At 41.2% G+C, this 25,375-nt stretch overlaps 1 protein-coding gene across 2 annotated transcripts; it reads right to left on the reverse strand.

Annotated features, from left to right (window-relative positions):
* Nucleotides 1-1,590: 1,590 nt before the first annotated feature.
* On the reverse strand, nt 1,591-22,750 carry UPK3A (uroplakin 3A). 2 transcript variants are annotated; one of them, XM_075205422.1, is made up of 6 exons: nt 22,657-22,750; nt 7,742-7,879; nt 6,799-7,048; nt 5,609-5,694; nt 4,863-4,995; nt 1,591-2,382 (listed from the first exon to the last, which is right to left on the reverse strand). In XM_075205422.1, the coding sequence occupies exons 1-6, from the start codon at nt 22,670-22,672 to the stop codon at nt 2,250-2,252; spliced, it is 756 nt and encodes a 251-aa protein (XP_075061523.1). In that variant the 5' UTR covers nt 22,673-22,750; the 3' UTR covers nt 1,591-2,249. The 2 variants fall into 2 exon arrangements, with proteins under 2 accessions (XP_075061523.1, XP_075061522.1); XM_075205421.1 differs by lacking the exon at nt 22,657-22,750 and adding an exon at nt 10,603-10,776.
* Between the last annotated feature and the right edge of the window lie 2,625 nt (nt 22,751-25,375).

The raw sequence follows: 25,375 nt of genomic DNA on the forward strand, positions 1-25,375 counted from the left end.
TCCATCCAGCAGGCGTTATAGTTATCAGTAGATCTCTATTTTGAGGTATGTTTAACACTATGTTCACCTGAACGTCAACATATTGCAAGTGCATATACAACCTCTGAGGAGTACATATGCTTATGCCGGCTGTGTCTCTGCAATGGCCAACCCCCCTTTCTATTAGTATGCAGGGTAAGTTTCTGCAAGCAAGTGGGACATTCCCATTAATTGCCGGCAGGCTTATTTTGAGAAATATTCAGTCTTTTGCTTCCTCATTCAATTATAAATTCAACAAGACAGAATATAATGAAATAAGTGAAGAACATTAAGAGACAGGTGTGCAAAGAATGTCCAAAGGACAAGGCACAAATTTATTTTCTATCAGCAAAACCGTCTGCAAATTGTATAACCCAGCACAGAGATCCACACTGTATAAAACATTTTACATTAGTTCCTTATTGTCCTATTGTTACGGATACATTTTACTTATTGTTAAAGTGCAAAAACTGGCCTAGGGGGTCACATGCTCCCTAACCAGTCTGAAAGAGATCCTGAGAGATATATCACGCTGTTCCAGGGACACTTGATGGATGCACTCTGGTAAAAAGAAAGCCACACCTAAAAATAGGGACCACAATGTAATTAAAAGAAACCTCAGAACAGGTTTGGTTTCATGCCTCTCTCTTAGTCCAAACCATTTCTGGTCAGGATAAATAAAAACTGCTTTTTTTTTTTGTCATAGAACTCACCGGAACGGAGTTCCGGCACCTTTTTATGACAGATTTTCCAAGTTCTAAAAGTGACTTTTAACAAACATTTGATGTTTGGTCCACGTGGACTTGAATCGCCCTGTTGAGCGTAGCAGGCCTGCGGCAAAATCATTAAAACGGTGCATGCGGGCTGCTTGTGTGTCGAGTCCGATGCATGCGTGCTTTGTCCACGCTGGTTGTGATGGCGCTGCTCGGCTTGTGGCGCTGCTCAGCTTGTGATTGGACGTGTAGTCGCACGCTGAGTGCTTGCTGTGGGCAGCGACCGTTATGTTTCTTTACACAACTGAAGTGTGTGGGTGTGTGTACAGTGATTGACTACGTGATGTGAGTCCCGGCACCTTTTTTCTTACAAAAAAAAAAAAAAAGCACTGAATAAAACGGACAAAGGAATTGAACTCAGCACCCATCTTATTAACAAGTCAACATACTTGGACACAAATGAAGCCCTCTGCAGAATGACTTGGTTTTGTATTGGTGGGTTTAGATGGTCCACCCAGAGCACCTCAAGGTGTACATGAGTTCCACCCCCCCCCCCCATATTGTGACCAAAGTCAACAGGTTCCTACCGAAATGTTTACATGCACAGTGGAATGGGGTCTATTTAATGCTTCACAAAACAACAAGTACACATTCCATGTAAACAATACAGAAAACAACCTTTGTGAGCATTCAGGGGTGTATGATGCAGTGTACCTGAGTGAAACTTTTACAAATTAAAAGGTTTAACAAATTACATTATATAATAAATGCACAACGTTTGAATGTGAAGACCCGCTGCTCAGAAATGATACTCCACCAATGAATGAGGACCAGTCACTTACAATAATCTGACAATACTTTTATTTAGAAAACTTAGAAAAATCAAAGCATACAAAACAATTTGTAAAAACATCTTTGTGTATAACAGCTTCTTGTCCATTCTCTTTGGTCTCCTGAACACAAGTTCTCAGTGCATAGGCAGCAAAAAAAAGGATGAATCTACCTACAGCACATAGGGGCAAGAGTCAAATACAACCATGCATTGACTACCTTAATGCACAGTTCAGTAATTGGCAATGTGACAATTGATTTAACAGCATTATCAGCGACTGGTATATAGACAAAATGACAATGTTCAGTGACTAGAACGGTAAAACAAACCTCCCAAAAAATATTCAAGATTATCATGAGAATTGCAAAAACTTTATTTGAGACCATTGTTGTCGATGGTGCTGTTTTACACTTCAGTCGTCATTAGTCAGCTAATAAAGGAGATTTCGGTTTGCATGGCAAGACAGAAAAAAAGATTTGTTTTCAAAGCATAACATAATGAAGTCAGCATATCTCATCAACAGGGGTTACCAATTGAGGAGATCATCATATCTGACCAGTTAGTCCACACTTAATGGCCATAGGTAGCTGTGAGGCAATTCATTATCTCTTAAGGAAAATAGAAATGATCCAATGCTCGATCATGCAGCTTCTTTCATGAAGTGAATATTTGAGGAGCCCCCAAGTTTATTGGTTAGTGGCATAACGTTCTCCAGGATCAATGGCTGTAGCATATTCAACAACTTCTTCAGTCTTACGTGGCACGTTATGCGTTGTCTGAGATTCATGTCTTGTAGTTTCTATAACAGATGACGGACTCCTGTTTGGGTAGGAAAAAAAGAACAAGCAACTTATTACAAACCCCAAAGTAATAAAACTGGATAAAGCCATACCTTCAACAATTAGAGATCTATCAGCCAACAAGTTACTTATTAATTTAGTTTCTGGTTCTAGAAATCCACGTTATAGTGGGTCTGCTGTCCCAAAGGGGTTAGTGAAACATGTTTAAATCTGGTTCCAGAAAAAACAAAACATTTTAGCTCAGATTGTTTATTATAACTAGGACAGATGAATTGTGGTGAATGTTAAACATTGTCGCTTTCTTTGAATGTACTGCAATGATAAAAGGACATTAAAAAATGAAAGGAATAAAAACCATGTTTGTAGTATGGTATTACTATATGGTCTGGGTCTGCAAACTAATATACCACCTTCTTTATATAAAATATAGTTTGTGAGGTTGTGAGCATTGCCCTCAAGTCTGATCTGGGCAAAGTCCGCACAGCCTCTCATCTAAAACTAAAAATTTACTCTGGGGTGGAATTAAGATAAAATTAAATACAAAGTCTTACTTATCCTCACTCTGGTGAGTCCACTCATCAGCAGGTCTCCTTAAGTGTGTGTAGACCCTCTCCCTTCTCAGACAGTCCTTTCTCAACTAACAGCAGGGCTCGTCGAAACACAGGTAAGATCTTGTATTTATTTTACTTACTGCCCAGAACTAATTTTTTAAATGTGGTTGGATTCGTCTTTAAGGCAGAGACACTACATTTCATGCTGCCGCAGTGCCAGTCTGTCCAAAGTTTGTTTTTTTTATTCAGTAGAATGCATTAGTTGGCAGCAATTACTACAGGCACTCTACTGATCGCTATTACAGGGAAGGTTATTGTGCTTAACATATACAGTAGATTCAAATTTTACTTATGCAGCTCTCTTATTCTCTTATTCCCTCATTCCCCCTATCTCCTCTACCCGTGTTTGAACAACCTGTTCTTGCTGCGGGAGTTTCTTTCCTTCATAACCAAGATGGGTAGATAGACCTTTCTACCACTATGTCTCAAGAACACTTAATGGAAACCTAATAATTTATTGTGTGAAAGAATTGTGGATACCAATATATCATCGATATATCCACTTTGAAAAATCATTATCCCAAGAACTAAAATCTTAACTGGAAACCAAAAATACTTACAGAAAAATTCTGCTTATCCCTCTGGGACTCATGCCGGGTCAAATATAAATTGTCCTCCCCTATTTCACCTCTGACCCCCCTCTGGGGCAACCCACACTTCCCTCCTGGCAATTCGACCCAGCAATTTAAACTCTGGATAAAGGCGGGATTACGGGTGGTTTATCGAACTTGGGCTTCTATGTCAGAACTTCATCATAAATTTGAACCGTTTCGTCCGCTCTTTTTTGAGTACTTCCAGGTCCGACGCTTCGCCATGTCTTTGCCCCCCCAGGAGGCTCTCCGGGCCCCGACCTCCTTTGAGTACATTCAACTCTCACCAAAGGGATGATCTCCCAGATCTATAATTGGCTCATAGATTATACTTTCCATACTCCAGGACGACATGAGCGGGAATGGGAAAATGACTTGGGTCCTCCCCCAGACGACTTATGCTGGGAGGAAGTCAGGGAGGGGATTGCCAAGAGCTCAATCTCTACTTTGATTAAGGAAACTGCCTACAAAGTGTACTTTAGATGGTACTATACTCCCGATAAGCTGTCTCGAATGTTTCCTACAGCCACTCCGAGCTGCTGGCGGGAATGTGGCCAGAGAGGTACGATGTTACACATATGGTGGACCTGCCCTCGTATAGTTCCTTACTGGAACATGGTTCTTACACTCAAACTCTGTATCAGAACAACAGATAAGTAAAGACCCCTGGTCATTCCTTCTCTCTCGCCCTATACCTGATGAAAGCGCGCCTTCTAACAAGCTTATCTCCCATATTCTGGCAGCCGCTAAATCCCTAATAGCAAAGCACTGGAAAGACCCTAGGGCTCCCTCTATGCAGGAGTTACGGTCGTACATAGGTCATGTCGCAAGCATGGAGAGTATAACGTGCTACTACCTTCATGATAAATCATATAACTTTGATAAGGTGTGGGCCCTGTGGTACTTACTAGAAAGCCGTAGCTGCCTATCCAATACGGCTCCTCCCCCGGCAGTTGGAACATAGCTTCTGGGCCGCCTCTGGACCCCCCAGGCTGGATATGGTGCGCGGCGGGTGAGTAATGTCTATATGCTACCTCTCTGTCACGTAACAACTGTAACTCTGTGTTCCAGCTTTTCTTAGCATTGTTCCAAGTTTACGCGCCTATCTATTAGCTATTTTGTTGACAATATTTGTGCCTCTCTACCCCCTCCCCCCCTTCCCTCCCCACCGATATAAAAGTATAAAACTCAGAGGAAACACCTTGATTATTAAGATTTTTCTTGTCAAAAATGTTGTATGTACTGTTCCTGTTGTTTCCTCTTCAAATAAAGAGTTTAAAAAAAAAAAAAATACTTACAGAAGGTTTGTAACGATGGCGGCAATGAAACCTGCCAAGACAAGGAATGTCAACACGCTGAGAATAGATGTCAGCACGATCATCCCACCGCTTCTTCTGCCGGGCCAGGTGTCGATGATCGCAGAGGATTTGCCTAAGAGATAAAAGTGGAGACTAGCAGTCAATGAATGGAACTCCGCCGTTGTTCTATTCTACATACTATGACACTGGTGCTTCCACTGGTCAGGGGGGGTCCAGGTCACATTCTGCTATAAGTGCCTTTAGCTACACCACTGGCTGGAAAGTCCCACTAGAGATATGTATTTATTGTTTTCATGGTTGCAGTATATGCGATTGCAGAGCATATAGAGGGGGCATATTTATTAATTATCGCAACAATGACATGCTTTTTAGTAAGCATTTATTAAAAAGTCATCCCAGTATCTGCTGCGCTCCTACAGTTATAAATACCTAGCATACTTAAAAATGCAGATATCTGCTGTTTTCAGGGGACTTAAGGCTAAATGGACCAAAATAATTTGGCCCCATAGGCTGCTGGAACAGATAACTTAATTTGTGTAAATTGCAGGAAATAGTTATGTGAAATGCAGGCAATGATTATATATTCATACAGTCTGCAAGTCTAACAGGTCTCCTCCGTTCAGTAACCAACAAACAAAGCACACATTAGTATGCATCCTCCTGTATTAGGCTCCATGACACAAACAACATTTTTGAGGTTAGAGCTCCTTTCAAATGTTCCTTACCATTCTTAGTAGTGATTTGTGCTGACCAGTCTGTGCCAAAATTAGTTGTAGCATATATATCTGTATTGTAAAATACATACTTAAACCTGAAACAAAAAAAAGAAACTCAAATACTGATTAGTGAACAAAACTAAAAAAACCACACAAATAGATCTGAAAGCATTCATCAACCAATGTGATTCTTATACAGCCAGTAGTAGCATATTGGGCCCCTGAGGAAATTATGTAACTTTCTCTCTGATGCATGTAACAGATTTAATTAGTGTGTTGCTGTGTTGGGTATTGTTTTGTGTTAAAACAAATCATAGTGGGTGTATTTGAAAAAAAAAAAAAATGTTCTTTACAAGTATAACAGGAGCCTTAAATCACTACTGTACTGTTAGGAGACCCTGCTCCCTCCACTATATAACTCTCAGTCTGTGGCTTCCTGCTGCCTCCATCCCCCTCCTCACATCATGTCACTGCCCATGTCTTCACTGACACAATTACGAGTATACAGGTCTATCAGGAAAATCACAAAGTCACGAACTGTTGATGTGGCCAAGGCTGTGGGCTGAAAATCACTACCTGCAGATTATTAATTTATCAGCTTGTAATCAGTGAAAGTTGCAGGTGTGCACATACAACATATTTTAGCCTTTGGCCTTCAGATAATTAGTTTTTATTTTCTCTACCATGGGACCCAACACAAAGCTGCTCGCTGGATTCCACCAATCAAATGCAGAAAGCAGAGCTGCATTATATCACTGGGAAGCAAGGATAATCATAATCAGCGGCTATTTATATAGCGCCACTAATGATCATATACGGTTGACTACACATGAAGTATGCTATTGGTGTAATAAAAAATTACGGACTTATAATTGTGTTAGATTATATAACACAAAAACATGATTAATAATTAGTCGGCTGTGCATACACTGGGTAAAAGTCTAAACAGTGTAACATTTCTTGTCTTCTAAAGAAATGTCAAAGAGTTCAAAGCAATGGTCTATTGACATTCGGATTTTAGAGAATTGTCGCTGCCACCACGGCGTTCAGATTAAACGACCCAGCAACACAATTATAAATGCTCTGATAAAAAGGACCCACCAAACCTCATTTTTGTTGTGTAATCACTGCTGCACTCACTGCATTTCACAATTTTAGGTTTAATGTACATTTTTATTTTTTGTAACAAAAGGAAATACCTGTACGCTGTGCCATTAATCAGTGGTCCATTGCAAGGATCTTTATTAAAGCAGTTGTCATCGCTGCCCACCCTGATGACATACTGGTCCAGAACACTTTGCCCGGCAGTTGCACCAACTATTTGAGAAACCACCGGGACATCTGTGCAATTGGGGTTTGTAAAAGTCGCTGCTAGATACGGAGCTGTCAATCCAGCGTTTGTTGAAATGTACTTTCCATTTGCAGAAATTGCGGTTACGCTTGAGGCAGCTAAAACAAAAAGAATGGAATAAACTAGCTTATTGGGGGATGTAGCTCATACTTGCCCACTCGCCCGGAATATCCGGGAGACTTCCGAATGCTGGGTAGGTCTCTCAGACTCCTAGGAGAGCAGGCCATTCTCCCACATCCTGACTACTTAGTAGTGAAGTGGGCAAGATGGGGGCCTCAATGGCGCAATTTGCGGTAAATTCTGTTATTTTGGGCTCGTGCTAAAATGACGATTTCGCTCCATTGCTTCACGAGGCCAAAATGGTGAGATTCGTCGTGCCGTATTCCCTTTTGCCCTCCCACCACACCCTCCCCTCCAGGATCTACCAGAGGGCAGCACTACAAACTTGGCAAGAATGATATAGCTACACTGGCAGATTTGGGTGTTCATAAAATAAATGTTACATTTTTATAGGAGACTTTTTTTTGTTTAATTAAAAATAAATGGCTTCTTGTTCTAATAAAATATACATACATATACGTACACAGCGGTAGAAATGGACCAGTATATGGTGTGTAATATATATATATTGCACTCCCTCTACTGCCTGTAAAACTATAAAATGTTATTCACATACATTTTACATAAATTCAAATTTCCAATTCAACGTGTGTGTGTTTATATGTGTGTATTTACTTGATGAAATTAACAGTATTAACGCCATCTAGAGAGGATGGACTGTAAACACTTACCATTCACTACAAATAGGCCAACGTTGGGTAGCTTTGCACCTGCACTGAAGCAGTATGGTTTTTCTAAAGCAACTGTAGTCTGGGTGGGATTAAATTTGCAAATGTTTGAGCTAGCCAATAACGGTACCTGGGCCTGTGCTGGAAAAACATAAAAACACACAAAGCAGTTAAATTAGTTAAAGATACTGAACTATTAGAGAGCAAGTCAAGCCAATTGTGGTCAATATATACTAGCAAGCAAACTAATTATTTCTGAAATTAAATTAATGTTTTTATACTGAATCTAGCCAGTTGCCCTCTATTCCATCAATTATAAAAGGAACAAGCACCCTGGAACATTGCATTTTTTTATCTTCCATCACTGTGGGGCAGCTTGTGTACTCCCAGCATATTAACGTACCTCCCAACTGTCACGATTTTGGCGGGCATCATGATACACAGGCTAAAAAAAAAAGGTGGGGTTTACAGTAAAGTGGGTGGAGCTTTATGCAAATTGACCATTTGTGGGCAGAGTTTGGGTGTAACCGGGGTGGGGTTTATTTTGTCCCACTTTTGGGATTCTAAATGTTGGTAAGTATGCATCAATAGATCCATACACGGCGACAAGATCAGTGATTTTACAGCACTCTTTTCCATCCGTTGCTTTTGCGCTGTCCCACATCCCCTCTGAATACTAAGAGCCAACAACAGTTTTTACTGAGGGAAGAGTAATAAAAGACTTTAAACTTTACTTCAACAAAGCTACATTAGAAAAACAGGTTAAAAACAACAATAAGGGTAACTTACGAGCATAAAAAAACTGCGCTGTACAGAGAACATGTCATTTACATCAGTCCCTGCCCCAATAGAGCTTACAATCTACATTCCCTAACAAACAGACTAGTGTTAATTTTGTCAGAACCCAATTAACCTACCAGTATGTTTTTTGTAGTGTGGGAGGAAACGAACTCATGACCCCAGCGCTGTGAGGCAGGAGTACTGACCACTGAGTCACCATGTGGTGAAAGTGCACAGGGCACGTCAGACCCAATATGTGAATGAGCCCCAATGGCAGGGTTTTCAGGTTAGGAAGGCCTGACAAAACTTACCCATGAGTAGAGCGATCGTTACTCTAACGTTCTTTAAAAGTAGACAATCTGAATGGCCGAACTGTCCAAAAGGGGTAACTGTTGTAGTAGCAATGGGCCCATATTTTTGGGGCTTATCCCTTGTTAAAGCTCCATGCATGTGTTTCTTTTCACCCTTCGGTGGTACATGGGGGCTCTTTACAAAACATCAACAAATATCTAGTTACACCCCTGCCCAAGTCTGTAGTTTGTTTTGAGAGACCTGCATCACTCAAATTGTGACAAATTGAGTTACTCACCTGGACAAGCCCATACACTCACAAGGACCCCTGACAGATTAGCCAACTTCAAACACTAAGTATAAGAAGGACCATTAGGTCCACCCTAATCAGATTATTAACCTTATTCTTCATTAACTAGCCTAATGGTGGGATTCCCTGGCATTGGGCCACCACCATTACAAGATAGACCAACAAACTCTGTATTCTTCATTTGTTTTTATTTACATCATTAGATTTTTGATATATGAACCAAGGTTCATCATATACTCCGTGCTGTTCCGTGGCCTTGTCCCAGACCAGATTATGCATTTCATGTGATCTAGGACTTTGGGAAATAAGCCAATTTATCCATCAAAACAACAATGTGATGTGTCAGGTTTGTATTTTTGAAACAATTTACAAAACAGGAAAGTCTTGTTTAAAAAAAATTAAGGGAAGATACTGCTACATAGATCTTAACATTCTAAATAAATACAGGAGAACAAACAAGAGTTGAAACATTCACTCTAACCATAAAGCTGCACTACTCCAGCTCTGCAGAGCATTGCACCTTGACAATTAGCACCTGCAGATACACAGTGTACAAAAGGTATAGTTCACTGTGGAGCTACATGGACATTAACTGGATGGGCATGATGGTGCTTGTGGTTGATGAACTTCTGGTGTAGAACATGCAGGTAGACCACAAGAGCACGAACGCAATCACTTTCACCATGTACTTCTAGAGCAAAGATGCCCAAACCCAGTCTACAAGCACTACTACTAACAGGTCATGTTTTCAGGATTTCTGTCTGTAGTAACCGAGGGAATAATTACTGCCCCAGAAAAATAGATGAACTCATCAGTGCATGATTAAAGAAATCCTGAAAATGTGACCTGTTGGTAGCTCTCTCAGAGTTTGAGTACATCTATTCTAGAGTGTTACACATTTACATCTACATCTACTTCAAACATATTTATACACACTTATATGTAAACATTTCATTTACACAATGGTGCAATGTTCTGTAAGGTGGCCATAAAAATGGTACCATATCTTGAACAGGACCGTGTTTATCATAATTATATATCAGAGACAGAAATGTGACCACTAACAGTGCATGTTTTACATATCTCCTAACTGGATCACATACACATTAGTTAGTGACTGGTACATTTTATGAGATCCAACTGTGCTACTAATTATTTTACTTGTAACTTTGTGAAGAGATCTGAAATCATGCCATGTTAGCAATCCCTTACTTCCAGATTTTAGAAGAATTGTGTTAACCACAAGTAACAGGGTATATCAGAGGTGCTCAAACTCAGTTCTCAAGAGCTACCAACAGTTCAGGATTTCTTTAATGCACAGGCAGTTTAATCTATAATTATCCCACCTGTTTCTGCAGATAGAAAACATGACCTGATGGTAGAGCTTGAGGACTGGGTTTTCAGCACCTCTGCAGTATATTGTTACAATGGCTCAATAACATGGAGTGACACAAAGGACAGTACAGTGTAAAATGTCACTCACCCAAATAATTCTGTAACAGCCACACGACCACAAACAAGAAATTCCAGGTCCCCATAGCTGTGTAGATGGTGACAGTGATTGGAGCCACAGAGAGCCAATATAGAACTAATACCTGGACTTCCATGCACGGGGAAACCATCTGCAGGTGTGTCCAGGTCCACCTGCAGCTTCTGACTCCGCCCACCACCTTCAACCAATCAGACAGCGCCTAAAAGGATTTTATGGTGTCCCGGGAAGGGTAATGTGTGGTGTACTGAATAACTCCCTATGCAGGGAACACAGAGTAAGTAGATGTAAGTGAGAACATTACATAGGTTTAAAATGTAAATATTTGAGAGAGGGTATGTGATAGAAATACACATGATTGTATGTAAATATTAATAGGCATACTTGGATAATATTATAAAGCATACTACACTGGGAAAGATTGGGGATGTGTGTGGGGTGGATATTAACCCCACATTGTCCAAACCTGGGGTCTTGTAAAATTCTACAATTGTAGGGTCACAAATTTTAAAGAAGAATGACATGCCAAGGATGAATAGCTAGGTGTCTTGGTATCTAGAGTACAAATGCCAACATGCTCAGCTTGATTATGCTGTGTTTGTGTACTAATAACGTGTGGGTGTAATCCCATTAGTGTGTGTTGTGTCATACAGAAGTGATGAACTTGGACAGAATATAAATTGCATTCAGTGCTGACCCTGAGCTGCTTCCCTGCGCTTTATACAACTGCCACCTCTGCCCTGTGCCAGTTCTGGGCTATCCAGCCCTTGTGGCTATAAAGAGCTTAATAATAGCGCTAATCACAAATCATTCTAAATTAGTAATAGGTAATAATATACCGAACATTGTACAGAAGAAATTAAAAACTATTGTTCCCACAAACGTTTTTTCCACTTTAGAAAATCACCCTTGTCGTTTCAATCCTCTGAACGCCTTCCTTAGATGTATTTCACATCTGAGGGTAGATTTATCAAATGTTCTAAAAAGAAAAAGTGGAGGTGTTGCCCACAGCAACCAATCAGATTCTAGCTGTGATGTTCTTGTTAAATGGAAGCTAGAATCATCATCTATTTATATAGATGCAGCGCTGTATAGAGAATTCGCTCACATCAGGCCCTGCCCCATTGTTGCTTAAATAGACGGAGAGAGACTAAGGTCCATTTGACAGCAGGTAATTAACCTACCAGTATGTTTTTGGGACTGTGGGAGGAAACCAGAGCACCCCGAGAAAACCTACGCAAACACGGGGAGAACATACCAAGTCCACACAGATAAGGCCATGGAATCAAACTCATAACCCCAGTGCTATGAGGTAGAAGTGCTAACCACTGAGCCATGGTGCTGCTCACAGTTGCTATGGGCAACACCTCCACTTTTATGTATAATTGTACACCCTGGCCTGTATCTACTATACAGGCCAGCCAGGCCGTCGCCTAGGAGAGCATTTTTTAAGGGCAGCATCATGATAAGGTTCTAAATTACTCTCATCGTTAAATGCCTATTTTATGTGGAGAAAGGTGGACAGAGTGGCATAAGTACGTGGAGGACACAATTGCTGATTGTATTCAAAATGAAAAAAGTAATTTTACTGGAAAACTGGTATTGCATATTTGTTAGCCCTTATCTCCCCTTCTACCTGCCCCTCCCCTCTTCCTCCCCCGTAGCAGAGACTTTCAGATAGAATAGAAGAATGTGGTCTATCCAGAAGTTACCTTTGTCTGTCCAGTATCTTTCCAGTCGCCATTCTTACACAGCCAGTTTTTCTACACCACATTTTTGTCATTAGATTTGGGGATAGATTTACTAAACTGCGGTTTTGAAAAAAGTGGAGATGTTGCCTATAGCAACCAATAGGATTCTAGCTGTCATTTTATAGAATGTACTAAATAAATGATGGCAAGCATCCGATTGGTTGCTATAGGCAACATCTCCACTTTTTCAAACCAGCAGTTTAGTAAATATACCCCTTAGAGTAGATTTGCTTCAATAAATATTTCACTACATGTTTTCTCATTTCCACAGTGCTAAACTAACTTTTCAAAGAGCTTATCTTATAATTGTCATTTTATTGCAGAGACTACATAATAGCCGCTCTCGCTAATTTCCAAGGACAGTCATTGTTTTTAAATGTTTGTTCATATCCCTGGTTTTTTCTTTATAATAACAAAGTAGACAATAGAACTTTTGTTTTTCTGTTTGCAGTTCTCCATCCTTGTTTTTATTATGCATGTAGGGACAGTTTCAAATAAGCCACTTCTCTTGTTTTGCCTTCTGAATAAAATGGTCTGTATGTGTTTAATACTGTAAGTATGGACAGGTAGGTAGGGCCAAACCGCACACATATGGTCTTCTCAATACAGTCACTGCTCAGGTCCTTCACCACCAAAGGCAGGCTGGGCTGGTGGGAAAGGTGGCAACTGCCCCCGGGGCCGGCCCCATAGTGGGCTACCTTGGACCCGGTCACTGGGCCACCTGCATTTTTATTCCTTTAAAATGTTCCTAATAATCTGCTGGGCCGAGTCTTGCCCTTCGGGCTAAAATTTGCCGGCCCTCCCCTGCTTACCACCCTTGGAGGCAGATCCCCACCATTGGGTGTTGCGCCCCTTCCCCCTGCTGCTTCTCAACTTAGACGGCGGGAGGTCAGGGGTCAGCATCTCCTGTTCTTCAGATTGGGAGTGTGGCACTGAGCTGTGACATCATAGCCGGGCGCCACACTCCCTGACATTGAGCACAGGTTAGAAGCTGCCCCTCAATGACAGCGGACAGCACTCAATGTGTGGGACACCATGGGGACATTAAAACACTGAGTGACATGTCACTCAATGAGTGTTTTAGGCACCCACTAACCATTGGTGCCCTAGGTGAACACATAGGTTGGCCTAATGGAAGCGCTGCCCTGACATTTCTGTAATATATAGCAATATGTTAGGTTCTAACTATCTTTTTCTAGTGCTGTTTAGAAAACAAAAACAAGCACTTGATTTGTTTTATTTTATGCACCACCTGTTTGGACCAACATCAGAAATCGTGGGTCTCCATCTACACCCCACATTCTGATGACTATAATACAAAGTACTCTCTGTTGATATACTGGCACCTATTGGTTAGAATGCAAAGTCCATTCTCGTAGCATTTGTACAATGCAGACCTCAATCTCATGGCTAATATTCAAAGCAGACCACCAATCTCATGAGCACTGTATAAAACAGAACCCAAGTCTGGTGGCTAGAATATAAAGAAGACCTCTAGTCTGGTGAATACGGTATAGTATAGGTTATATAAAGATACATTCTAGTGTATGTCTGTTCTATTCAGTTGATCTCCAACCTGTGTTGACCGGGTAATACTAGGTATGCATTTTGTGCCTTCCCAGTGCAGTTTTAGATGCACTTTTTCCAATGCAAAAGAAAAAGCTTCAAACACACAAAAATAAATAATTATTATTACTATTATTAACCTTTATTTATAGGGCGCCACATGCAGTCCGCAGCGCCGTACAGAAGGCAAATGACCGTTTAAAGCTATAAAGGCAAGGGGATAGTCTAAAAGAAAGAAAGGGGGATCGTTCCAGTGGTGGGGGGTCAGCACGGGAGATATCTTGGATACAGAAGTAAGATATGGCTACCAGAGGGGAGGGGAGGCAACGGTCATTGGCTGACCGGAGGGGGCTGGAGGGAATATGTATGGAGATGAGGATAGAGATGTAGGGAGCAGTGGAGTTAGAGAGGGTGAGGAGTTTGAAGAGGATTCTGTAGGCTGAAGGGGAGCCAGTGTAAGGCTTAGCAGAGAGGGGAGTCAGATGTTGAGTGGCGAGAGAGGAAGATAAGTCCAGCTGCAGCATAGATCGAAGGGGAGCGAGATGGGAGCGAGGGAGGCCAGTAAGGAGAAGGTTGCAGTAGTCGAGATGAGATATGATCAGGAGAGGAAGGGTCTGATACGGGTAATGTTGCAGAGCTGGAAGCGACAGAATTGGTCAAGAGATTAAATGTATGGGGCGAAGGAAAGGGAGGAGTCAAGAATGACACCCAGATGGGGAACAGAGGAGAAAGTGGCGTTGTCAACAGTGATCGAGAGGTCGGTACCGGAGGAGACTCTTGATGGTGGGAATATATATAAATATAAAAATAAAATACATAAATATAAAACCTTATATAAATAAATAATATAACATAGAAAATAAATATAAACGAAAGGCGGCACTAATGTCATATCAGCACTAAGGGATAAAATGATTATTAAATAATTAAAGTTTATATTGAATCATAAAATAACACAATAATAATTCATTTTAATCTATGATCGGCTTGCTTAATAATATTATACTTTATTCCAAATACAAAATCACATTAAAAAGTCTGAAGTATAACACCAGTAAAAAAAACAATACACCATTACTAATAAATTAGAACATGTAAATACATTACACAAACATCAAATATTTGCACATTAGTGGGAGGTAAACGAGAAGGCAGCACGGTGGCTTAGTGGTTAGCAATTCTACCACACAGCACTGGGGTCGTGAGTTCTATTCCCAACCATGGCCTAGTCTGTGTGAAGTTTGTATGTTCTTCCTGTGTTTGCATGGGTTTTCTCCCACACTCCAAAAACATACTGGTAGGTTAATAGGCTGCTATTAAATTGACGATAGTCTTTTTGTGTGTGTGTGTTAGGGAATTTAGACTGTAAGTTCCAATGGGGCAGGGACTGATGTGAATGAGTTCACTGTACAGGGCTGCAGCATTAGTGGAGCTATATAAATAGATGATGATGAGAAGTACTTCAAACCTCCAATTAGAAACTCTTCAGTCATATTTAGTATTAAGAGGAAAAACGTTTCCACCGACAGGATGCTCCTGAAGGGCCTGGTTCATTAAAGAACGAAAGTCCCCTTGTGTGCTGTATTTTGCATTAAATTGCTCTTCGCATGCTCAGAAATGGACTATACGCCAGTGAGCGCAAATACATGCAATTCAACTTTGAACGCAAATGACACTTCCGACAGCCTACGATTTGGCTGGAATGGGGAGGGAAGGGGCGTATGCATGTAGGCAATGTACAGTAAGGGCGTGCCAAAGTTGAACCTTGTATATTCATCCGATTCAAGCTTTGGGCATCTCGCAGGTACACATTTTTAGCTGTATCACTTGCACCAGCTACAGTGCAGGTGTAAGGTGCACATGGGCCCTAGTGCTTAAGGTACCACCCTGCACCCGGTGCGGCCGCGTCAGCATCGCGTGTCATGTGATGCGGCCGCCTGTGCGCTGACGCGGCCACATCACATGTGCGCCACTGCTAATCAGGAAAAATTGCATCCACAGCCGGCCCAAACAGCGGTTTTCTGAGCGGCCCGATGTCCCCCTGCTCCTAGGCCCAGCCCGCCCCTGATGGCGACCCAGGTCGCTGATCTGGCCGGCCCTGGCATTGTGGTTCTTCCTGGTGGCTGATCGTGTAATGAAATGGGGTTAATTGAGGATATTCTCTCACCCTGTTATGTAGACTTTCTGAAAGTTTGTTTGGGAGATTTCAACTCTTTATTTGCTGCATTCCTAAAATTGTTACTATTGCCTGAATCCAGCACAGCAGGTTATTTGAAAGGAATCTCAACAATGTCACGTGGAACACAGGATTTTTCATCATACAGAAACAATGCTTGTTTATTATTGGTGTAGATCAGTGAGACTGGGCCCGCAGTGTCACGTAGACACCAGAGAATGTGTAACAACGGGTGATATCGGTATTCTTACATTCCTAGTGCTCAGGCTGTTATTCCCTAAGGATGTTATTCCTATCGAGACCCCATGTGTAAGTTATAGCATGCACAAAATTACCTGCCCAGGATACAAGCTTATTGCAAAATGCGAGGATGCCAGGACCACCTTTAGAAATGCCGATGTTTATGAGGGGTTTATGCTATTTAAAGCTGCAACTAAAATTTAAAGTGAAAAATATTACTGTGAGGTATCAAAAAGCCAATTAGATTTTTCGGTTTTTATCACTTACAAACATTGGGATTTTTATCTGAGCGTTTACAGAGATCCGGTTGGTTATGCACGATAGGATACACAGTTATTATTGATTCAGAGTACTAAGTCTTACATTACTGTGGATGATTAATTTGCTGCACTTCCCCTTAATGGGCAATTCTAACCCTCATGTTTATACTGTTTCATATTGAGCTTGTTTTATGTATTGTGAATGGTTTTAAATACAGTTTCTTTTGTATATTCAGCTAGGAGCCTTTTATATGTTTTTTCTGTGTTTTTAAAAATTATTATTATTTTGAATTTTGTTACCTGGGGCTTCTTTTTCTTGGTTTATTGTGTTCTTCTACTGAGAGCTATAGCACCCTTCTTTAATAAGGAGCAGACTTATATTAATTAAGGTTACAGAAAATGCCCCTTCTTAGCTTGGGCATTCAGCCTCTGGCACTGGCAGACACTGGTCCTCACAGTCGGACTATTCCCCGGGGCTAAAAGTTACCAGCCAGGCCCTGGTTATATTCTATGGAGATAAACCGCAGCTATCAGCCAAATATTGCATATCTGCCAACATTTCAGTAGGCGGCATTGGTGCTGGGGGAGTGGTCACATCGTGATGGGGGTGTGGCCACATCACAATAGGGACGTGGTCACATCCCGGGGGCTTGCCTAGTGTTTGTGAGACGCTAGGCTGCCCTGTTTTCTCCTCTCCTCCCCACACCTCCCCTGTGTGCACAACAGTGCGCACGGCACACTTTTACCGCAGAGAACACTTCCCAACTTTCCCCAAACTTGCCAACATTGGCAAAGACTCCTCCGGGAGATCAGGGCGAGGTGGGTGTGTTGGGGGCCGGGCCTGATGGGTCACGTCATTTAGCCCTGCCCCAAAAACATCAAGCATGGCTTCCGGCCAATTACAGCAGGGGGCAGGGCCACGAGATCCATGTCCTAAGCCCCGCCTTTGCCGCTTTACTATTGTGGCGATTAGAAACCGAGTGATTGCCTTTCTCTCCCGGGAAGACAAAGCTGTCCCAATGGGGATGGCAGCACACAACCCTTAAATTGGGACAGTTGGGAGGTTTGATATTGCACAGAGACTCCTCAACCCCTTCCCTTAGTTCCCCAGTGTACACTTAACTGAGCCTTGGCAAAAACTGTTGGCCCCTCCGTGCTGGCTGCAGTTTCTGTAGTCACCCAGGACTTAGCTTAGCTTTAGGCACAGTTGCCGACTTTGTGACTCTGTCCTCTGGGAGGGGGTAGGAGGGGGCATGGTGACGGTTTTGGGTTACCATAGCCAACCCCCACTATAAAATGCCTAAATTCACCACATTGAATAGCGGGGGGCGATCAAGTCCCGCCGCCGATATTCAATGCCGTAAAGTTTGGCATGTTTTAGGATCCGGGAGGGTTGCCTACTCTTACGGGTGTCCAGGAGGACTCCCCGAAATTCGGGAGCATCCCGGAAATTCCGGCAGAGTAGGCAAGTATGGCTTTAGGCCTAAATGACCATGGAACTCCCAGGCAGCAGGGAAATAACAAAGAGGTGGAGAGGAAGCCCTGCTGTCTGCACTTGTTCTGTTAGTAGCAAAAGGAACACAGTAGCTATGTAAAAAAGATTTTAGATGAATCGAATTAATAGAATTGTAGCACAAGTCATCCAACCATATTTACATTTCATGTACATTAAAGCAGAAATGCACAGTGTGATACTCCCTCCCCCCTGATAAAAAGTATTTTTATTGATTTTAGAAATACAGTTTTCAATTTAGTAACACAGTGTGATCCTTACTTCTGTGCTATGTCCCCCCTCAACTGTCCTTAGATGTTTAGGATGGGAAACGGCTCCCTCTTGTGGTCTTAGAAATGTTTGCTTTGTAAATCAATGAAAATTAACTGCACATACTAAAAAAAAATATGTAAAAATGTATTATTTTGGTAAATGTAGTTCTCATAAAATGACAAAATACAATTTAAGTATTTTTTTCTGATGTTGGTGGAGTTTCTAATTGGAGATTTGATGTAGTATTTTTGCAGTGCTTTTTAGGTTTGCCAGCCATTAGTAAGTTTACAGGCAGTAATAAAGAAACAAATTGTTCACCCATCATAACAAAATGACACCATACTTGCCTACTTTCAGGCAGTGCAGTCCGGGAGAGGGGCCTGACTAGAGGGCGGGAGCGGCATGGTGCCGTCAATTGTGTCATTTTGTCCCCCCAACCCCCGCGACAAAACATCATTATCGTTGGATCGCGTTATTTTGGCCAGGGGATTGCGGGATGCGGGAGACTTGCCTGCTCTCCCGGGAGTCCGGGATACCGACCCGGATTTCAGGAGTCTCCCGGACATTCTGGGAGAGTTGGCAAGTATGAATTACACACAGAAGTGTCACGCCAATGATTTTGAGACTGAGCTCCTTACTTACAGCCCCTGATCCCTGTTTTAGATATTGCTTCCACTTTCAGTTCTAGACCTAGGAGTAGATTTATTAAACCTTCTGAAAATGATAAGTGGAGGTGTTGCCCATAGCAACCAATCAGATTCTAGCCATCATTTACTAGAATGTAGTGGCTAATGATAGCTAGATTCTGATTGGCTGCTATAGGTAAAATACCACATAATTTGAGATAACATGGTCATGTGTTAATAAACAATTTAAGTCTTCTGGTATAAAATTGTGAATAAAAATTAATTTCAAGTGTTTGCAGCACTGGTGCTTTTAAGAGTAACATTTTTAAATACTGTATATGTTAATTTTTAATTACAGAAAAAGCACAATCAAAAATGATTAAAACTATAGTTTCCTGCTAAGGCAATGGCTTTACATGCACAGTGTGCTGATACCGCCATGAGAGAGCGCTAAATCTATATTTTGCTAAACAAGTAGGTGCCAGTAGGACCTACTTGGCCTGTAGTACACAGTGGTCAACTGTGTGTAGGTGTTGGTGGTTGTGCGTATGGCGGATGTTTTGCGTTCGCACAACACAAGCACAGAAACTTTAAGAGAACCCGTTGGTAGGGCAAGGTAGGCATTGTAATACACTTCGGCTGTAGAAGGTCTGTGACAATTTTGCATCTCAGGAGGCCTCGAAATTTATAACTGTATAACTTTGGAATTTTATAACTTTTTTGCAGCTTTTCTAGTGGGAAAAAAGTTGCTTTTTTGTGATTTTTTTTCAAAGAAGGTCTATTGGAGGTACGGTTATGTTTTGGTTGTAATAAAATATATGTATAGAAAGCGTATGTCTGTATGGTTTGCTATTTTTTTTTAAACTTTTTTAATCTTTTTCTTTTATGCTCTTTTTTTAAACCCTGTATTGTTTTGTAACTTATTTTTTGATAGCCCAAGAATGCTCAGAAATGTATGCACTAGTTTTTCCACGGCATTGGTTGAAGAGAAGTCGTTACAATGCTCCTAAATTTGCTGAGGGGGGAGGTCATTAAAATGTCTTTCTCGAGTCCTGCTTCCTATTCTGTCTTTCCTGATTCCTGGAATGTCTTTGTCAGGTTAGCTCACAAATAATGGAGTGAGATCCTGCTGTCTCAATGAGTATTGACTAAAACTTCCCTGGTGGCGCAGAGTCTAACAAAATGGGAGGTTTTCACCAGGGATTCCCGCAAGGGAATATGGGCTCCCACCTTGCAGGTCGCGGCCCTCCAGGAAAGCTCCCAATGTGACAGCTGAAAACAAGTTACATAGCAGAGGAATGATCCAATTCGGACATCGAATGGTGGTAACGAGGATTACCATTTTATTATAAAACAGAGTTCAATGCAGACTTGAGTAATTTGCAAATGATGATCACGAAGGCATGCAAGAATAGTAACTGTCAGCAACATTCATTAATACAAGCTGCATATGCAATAATCAGAGTCTCCATTAGTAGTAAACTTGAGGCACAGGAATCAACAAAGTCCAAATATACTCAGCCACGATAGACACAGCTTGTTACGGATTGTGGAGCTGATAAAAGTAATCAACAATACAGGCCAAGTAGATAATAGATGTGGATCATAGCGTTTACCACAAGCAGTGGAACAGGTATGCAGAAATCGAGACAGTCCACCATCCAGCAGCGATGAACACACAGCAGCGATGAATAGCAGCTTTACCACGGATTGTGGAACAGGAAACAATATTCAGCAATGTAGGCCGAGTAAGTGACAGGTGTAGATCATAGCGTTTACCACGAGCAGTGGAACAAGCATGCAAAGGTCAATGAAGTCCAGCCATGCCGCAGTAATAACGCACAGTTTCCACGGGTATGCATCTCAACAGAGACATCAGAGTAACAGATATGACTTGAAGAACCAGCAATGCAAGAATGAAAGGAAGGGCCTTGTAAAGGGAGACTGACCAATGGTAACACTGACCAGGACACAGTTGTAATAATCACAGGTGCAGACCATGACTAATAGTCTGCACTAGCAACAGAGATTAAAGTAACAGTGTTAAGAGACTCGGGTAGAGGTAACCTGGGGAGCAGAGTGTGACAGTCTTCTGTCTTTCCGGAATTCTATGTCCCTTTCTGTCTTTCAAATTAACTGTGTCCTTCAGTCTCTTGTCCTCTTATGTGTTTCCTTATTTCTATGCCCTCTTATGTCTTTTCAGATTCCTGCTTCCTCTTCGATTTTTTTCCAATGTCAGAATCCCTTTCTGTCGTGCTCCATTCCTGCATCCCCTGTTGTCTTTCCCGATTCCTGCATTCTTATCTGTCTTTCCCATTCCCTTCTTACCATTATATCTTTGCTGACTTCTGCATCACCTAATGTATTTCCTGATATCTGTGTCCCCTTCTGTCTTTCCCGATTCTTGGATTGTCTTCTGTCTTTCCAAATTTATTTGTCACCTTTTGTCTATTCTGATGCCTGCATTATTTTCTGTCTTTCCTGATTTATTTGTCTTTTTGCCTATTCCGATTTCTGTGTCCCTTTCTATATTTCCTGATTTATCTGTCTCCTGTTGTCTTTCCCGATTCCTGCCTTTCCTGTGTCCTGCATTGCCTTTCTGTCTTTCTCGATTCCTGCATCCCCTTCTGTTTTTCCATACACTTGCTTTCTCTTCTGTCTTTCCCAATTCCTGCTTCTCCTACAGTCTTTCCTAATTCCTGCTACTACTACTGTTTTTCCAGATTCCTGCTTCCCCTATTGTCTTTCCTGTATCACCTTCTGACTTTCACGATTCCTGCATACACTTCTCTTTTTTTTGGATTCTATGCCCCATTCTGTGTTTTTTTATTTCTGTGTCTCCTTCTGTATTTCCTGATTCCTGCTTCACCTTCTATCTTTCCTGATATCTATCCATAGCATTATAAATTTTGTGTATGTATATATATATATATATATATATATATATATATATATATATATATATATATCTAATATATAAATGCTTAGTGGCGTCTGTGTGTGTGTGAAAAAAAACAACAAGTTGCAGCGCCACCTGCTGGGCAGAGTTATACACTGACCTACTACATTCTTAGTGTGTGTGGGAAAAAAAATTCAAAAAGGGCTGAAATTTGGTAGGGTTCAAACTCATTTTCGTGAGGTAATTTTACCTCATGAACACACATGTGTAGAGGCGTGCGTTAGTGTGTGTGTGTGGAAAAAACTATTTTCTCAGAAAGGGCTCATCCAATTGACCTGAAATTTGGTATACTGACATTATTTGACCAAAAAATTAGAATAGTCAAGTCAGTTAACTTCCATCATCCCCCCTTCCCCCCATGGGAGGGGTAGTAAAGGCTAAATTTACGAGTTGAGGGGTCAAACTCATTTTCGTGAGGTAATTTTACCTCATGAACACACATTAAAAAGGGCGCTTGCGTCGGGAAGTAACGCTCTTCCCCTGAGGAGGCCTGGGCTAGGCCCAAATGCATGACAAGAACCTTTTTAAGACCTTAAGTATCTTGATTTGACTAGAATGCATGAGTATCATGCACGGGTTAACTTGTATATATATATATATATCCATATACAGTATACCAGGGAGCTATTGCCACACCTCTGCAGGTCTAGAAACAGGGTCTTGCCTGAAAGTTACCAATAAATAATATTTATATTAATTACCTACTCCTGTGGTTGATCATCTGCTCAAAGCTTCGCTCCTCTCCTGCCGTCAGAGGCAGATTATCGAACTTGTACGATGGAAATATCTACGACATGGGATCCAGTTCACATGTGTCTGCGGGTGGAGATTGCGGTGCAGGTGATCTCACTCTCTCTTGAGTATATGTGTTATGGTACAGATGAACTCACAGTTGTCCTGAGTTGACAATTGGGGTGAAGGTAACCTCACTATAGTTCAGAGATCTAGTTTCATTCTTTCAAATTTCCTGTGTCCTTTTATCTCTTTCCTGATTCATGTGTCCTCTTATGTTTTTCCTGGTTTCTATGTCCTCTTATGTCATTTCAGATTCCTGCTCCCCTTCTATCTTTCTCAATGCCTGCATACCTTTTGATTCCTGCTTCTCTTCCTGTTATTCCCAATTCCTGCATTTTCTTCTGTCTTTCCAGATTCCTGTTTTCCATTCCATCTTTCCAGATTTTGGCGTTATCTAATGTAATTCCCATATCTGTGTTCCTTTCTGTTTTTCCCAATTCTAGCATTGTCTTCGGTCTTTCCTAAGTTATTGTCCCCTTTTGTGTATTAAGAGTTCTGTGTCCCCTTCTGTCTTACCTGATTTCTGTGTCCCCTTCTGTCTTTCTCGAGTCCTGTTTCCTATTCTGTTTTTCCTGATTCCTGGATCGTCTTCTCTCTTTCCGGAATTCTGTGTCCCTTTCTGCCTTTCAAATTATCTGTGTCCTGCAATCTCTTTCCAGATTCCTGTGTCCTATTATTTCTTTTCTGATTTCTATGTCCTGTAAAGTCTTTTCACATTCCTGCTTTCTCTTCTATCTCTTTTAATGTCAGAATCCATTTCTGTCAAGCTCGATTCCTGCATCCCCTTTTGTCCATCCCGATTCCTGCTTTCTTATCTGTCTTTTCCAATCCCTACTTACCATTCTGTCTTTGCCGATTTCTGCGTCACCTTATGTTTTTCCCGATAAACGTTTACCCTTCTGTCTTTCCTGATTCTTGCATTGTCTTCTGTCTTTCCTAATATATTTGTCCCCTTTTGTATATTCTGATATCTGTGTCTACTTCTGTCCTGCCTGATTTCTGTGTTCCCTTCTGTCTTTTCCAATTCCTGCTTCCCCTTCAGTCTCTCCTGAGTCCTGTATTGCCTACTGTCTTTCCTGATTTCTGTGTCCCCTGCTGTTTTTCCCGATTCCTGCCTTACCTTCTGCCATTCCTGAGTCCTGACTTGCCTTTCTGTCTTTCCAGATTCCTGCATCCGCTTCTGTTTTTCCATATACCTGCTTTCTCTTCTGTCTTTCCCAATTCCTGCTTCCCCTACTGTCTTTTCTAATTCCTGCTACCCCTACTGTTTTTCCCGTTTACTGCTTCCTTTATTGTCTTTCCCATCTCCTGAATCACCTTTTGATTTTCTCGATTCCTGCAAACATTTCTTTATTACCTGGTTACTATGTCCCCTTCTGTGTTTTTCGATTTCTGTGTCTCCTGTTGTATTTCCTGATTCCTGCCCCCCTTCTATCTTTCTTGATGTCTATCCATAGAAAGTATAAATTTTGTGTGTATATATATATACAGTCAGGTCCATAAATATTGGGACATCGTCACAATTCTCATATTTTGGGGTCTATATACCACCACAATGGATTTGAAATGAAACAAACAAGAGGTGCTTTAACTGCAGACTCTCAGCTTTAATTTGAGGGTATTTACCTCCAAATCAGGTGAACGGTGTAGGAATTACAATGGTTTCTATATGTGCCTCACACTTTTTAAGGGACCAAAAGTAATGGGACAATCGACTCAAAAGCTATTTCATGGACATGTGTCCATGAAATAGCTTTTTCATCATCAATTAAGCAGGTAAAAGGTCTGGAGTTGATTCTAGGTGTGACATTTTCATTTGGAATCTGTTGCTGTCGACTCTCAATATGAGATCCAAAAAGCACATCTTGTTTGTTTCATTTCAAATCCATTGTGGTGGTGTATAGAGCCCAAATTCTGACAATTGTGTCGATGTCCCAATATTTATGGACCTGACTTTATATACAGTATATATATATATATATATATATATATATATATATATATATGTATGTATATCTATATGCATATACAGTACACCAGGAAGCTATTACCTCACCTCTGCAGGTCTAGTAACAGAGTCTAGCCTGAAAGTCACCAGTAATTAATATTCATATTAATTACCTGCTCCTGTGGTTGATCATCTGCTTCAAGCTCTGCTCCTCTCCTGCTGTCAGAGGCAGATGACAGAACTTGTACCATGGAAATATCTTTGACATGGGATCCAGGTCACATGTGTCTGTGGGTGGAGATTGCGGTTCAGGTGATCTCACTCTCTTATGAGTATACGTTATGGTACAGATGTTCTCACAGTTGTCCCGAGTTGATAGTTCAGAGATGTAGTTTAGTTGGCTGTTGATCTCATTTTTTGCTTCATAAAGATGTCTCTCCTGGAAAAAGACAGAGGTGTGATAATAGGTTCCTGATATATGATATAGATGTATATATAGTTTTTTGGGCCTGATATAGGGTTGAATGCAAAATGGGCATAATTGATGTGATAAAAGTTGCACACAAATATCACATATATACTCCTACATGGTGAGCTGATTGGATACTTGAGATGAATGCCAATTAACATATAACAGTAAATGAGTATGTATGAGTAAAGCATGATGATAATCTATTAGGT

This window comes from Mixophyes fleayi, chromosome 4, assembly GCF_038048845.1.
Source record: "Mixophyes fleayi isolate aMixFle1 chromosome 4, aMixFle1.hap1, whole genome shotgun sequence".
Taxonomy (NCBI): Eukaryota; Metazoa; Chordata; class Amphibia; order Anura; family Limnodynastidae; genus Mixophyes; species Mixophyes fleayi.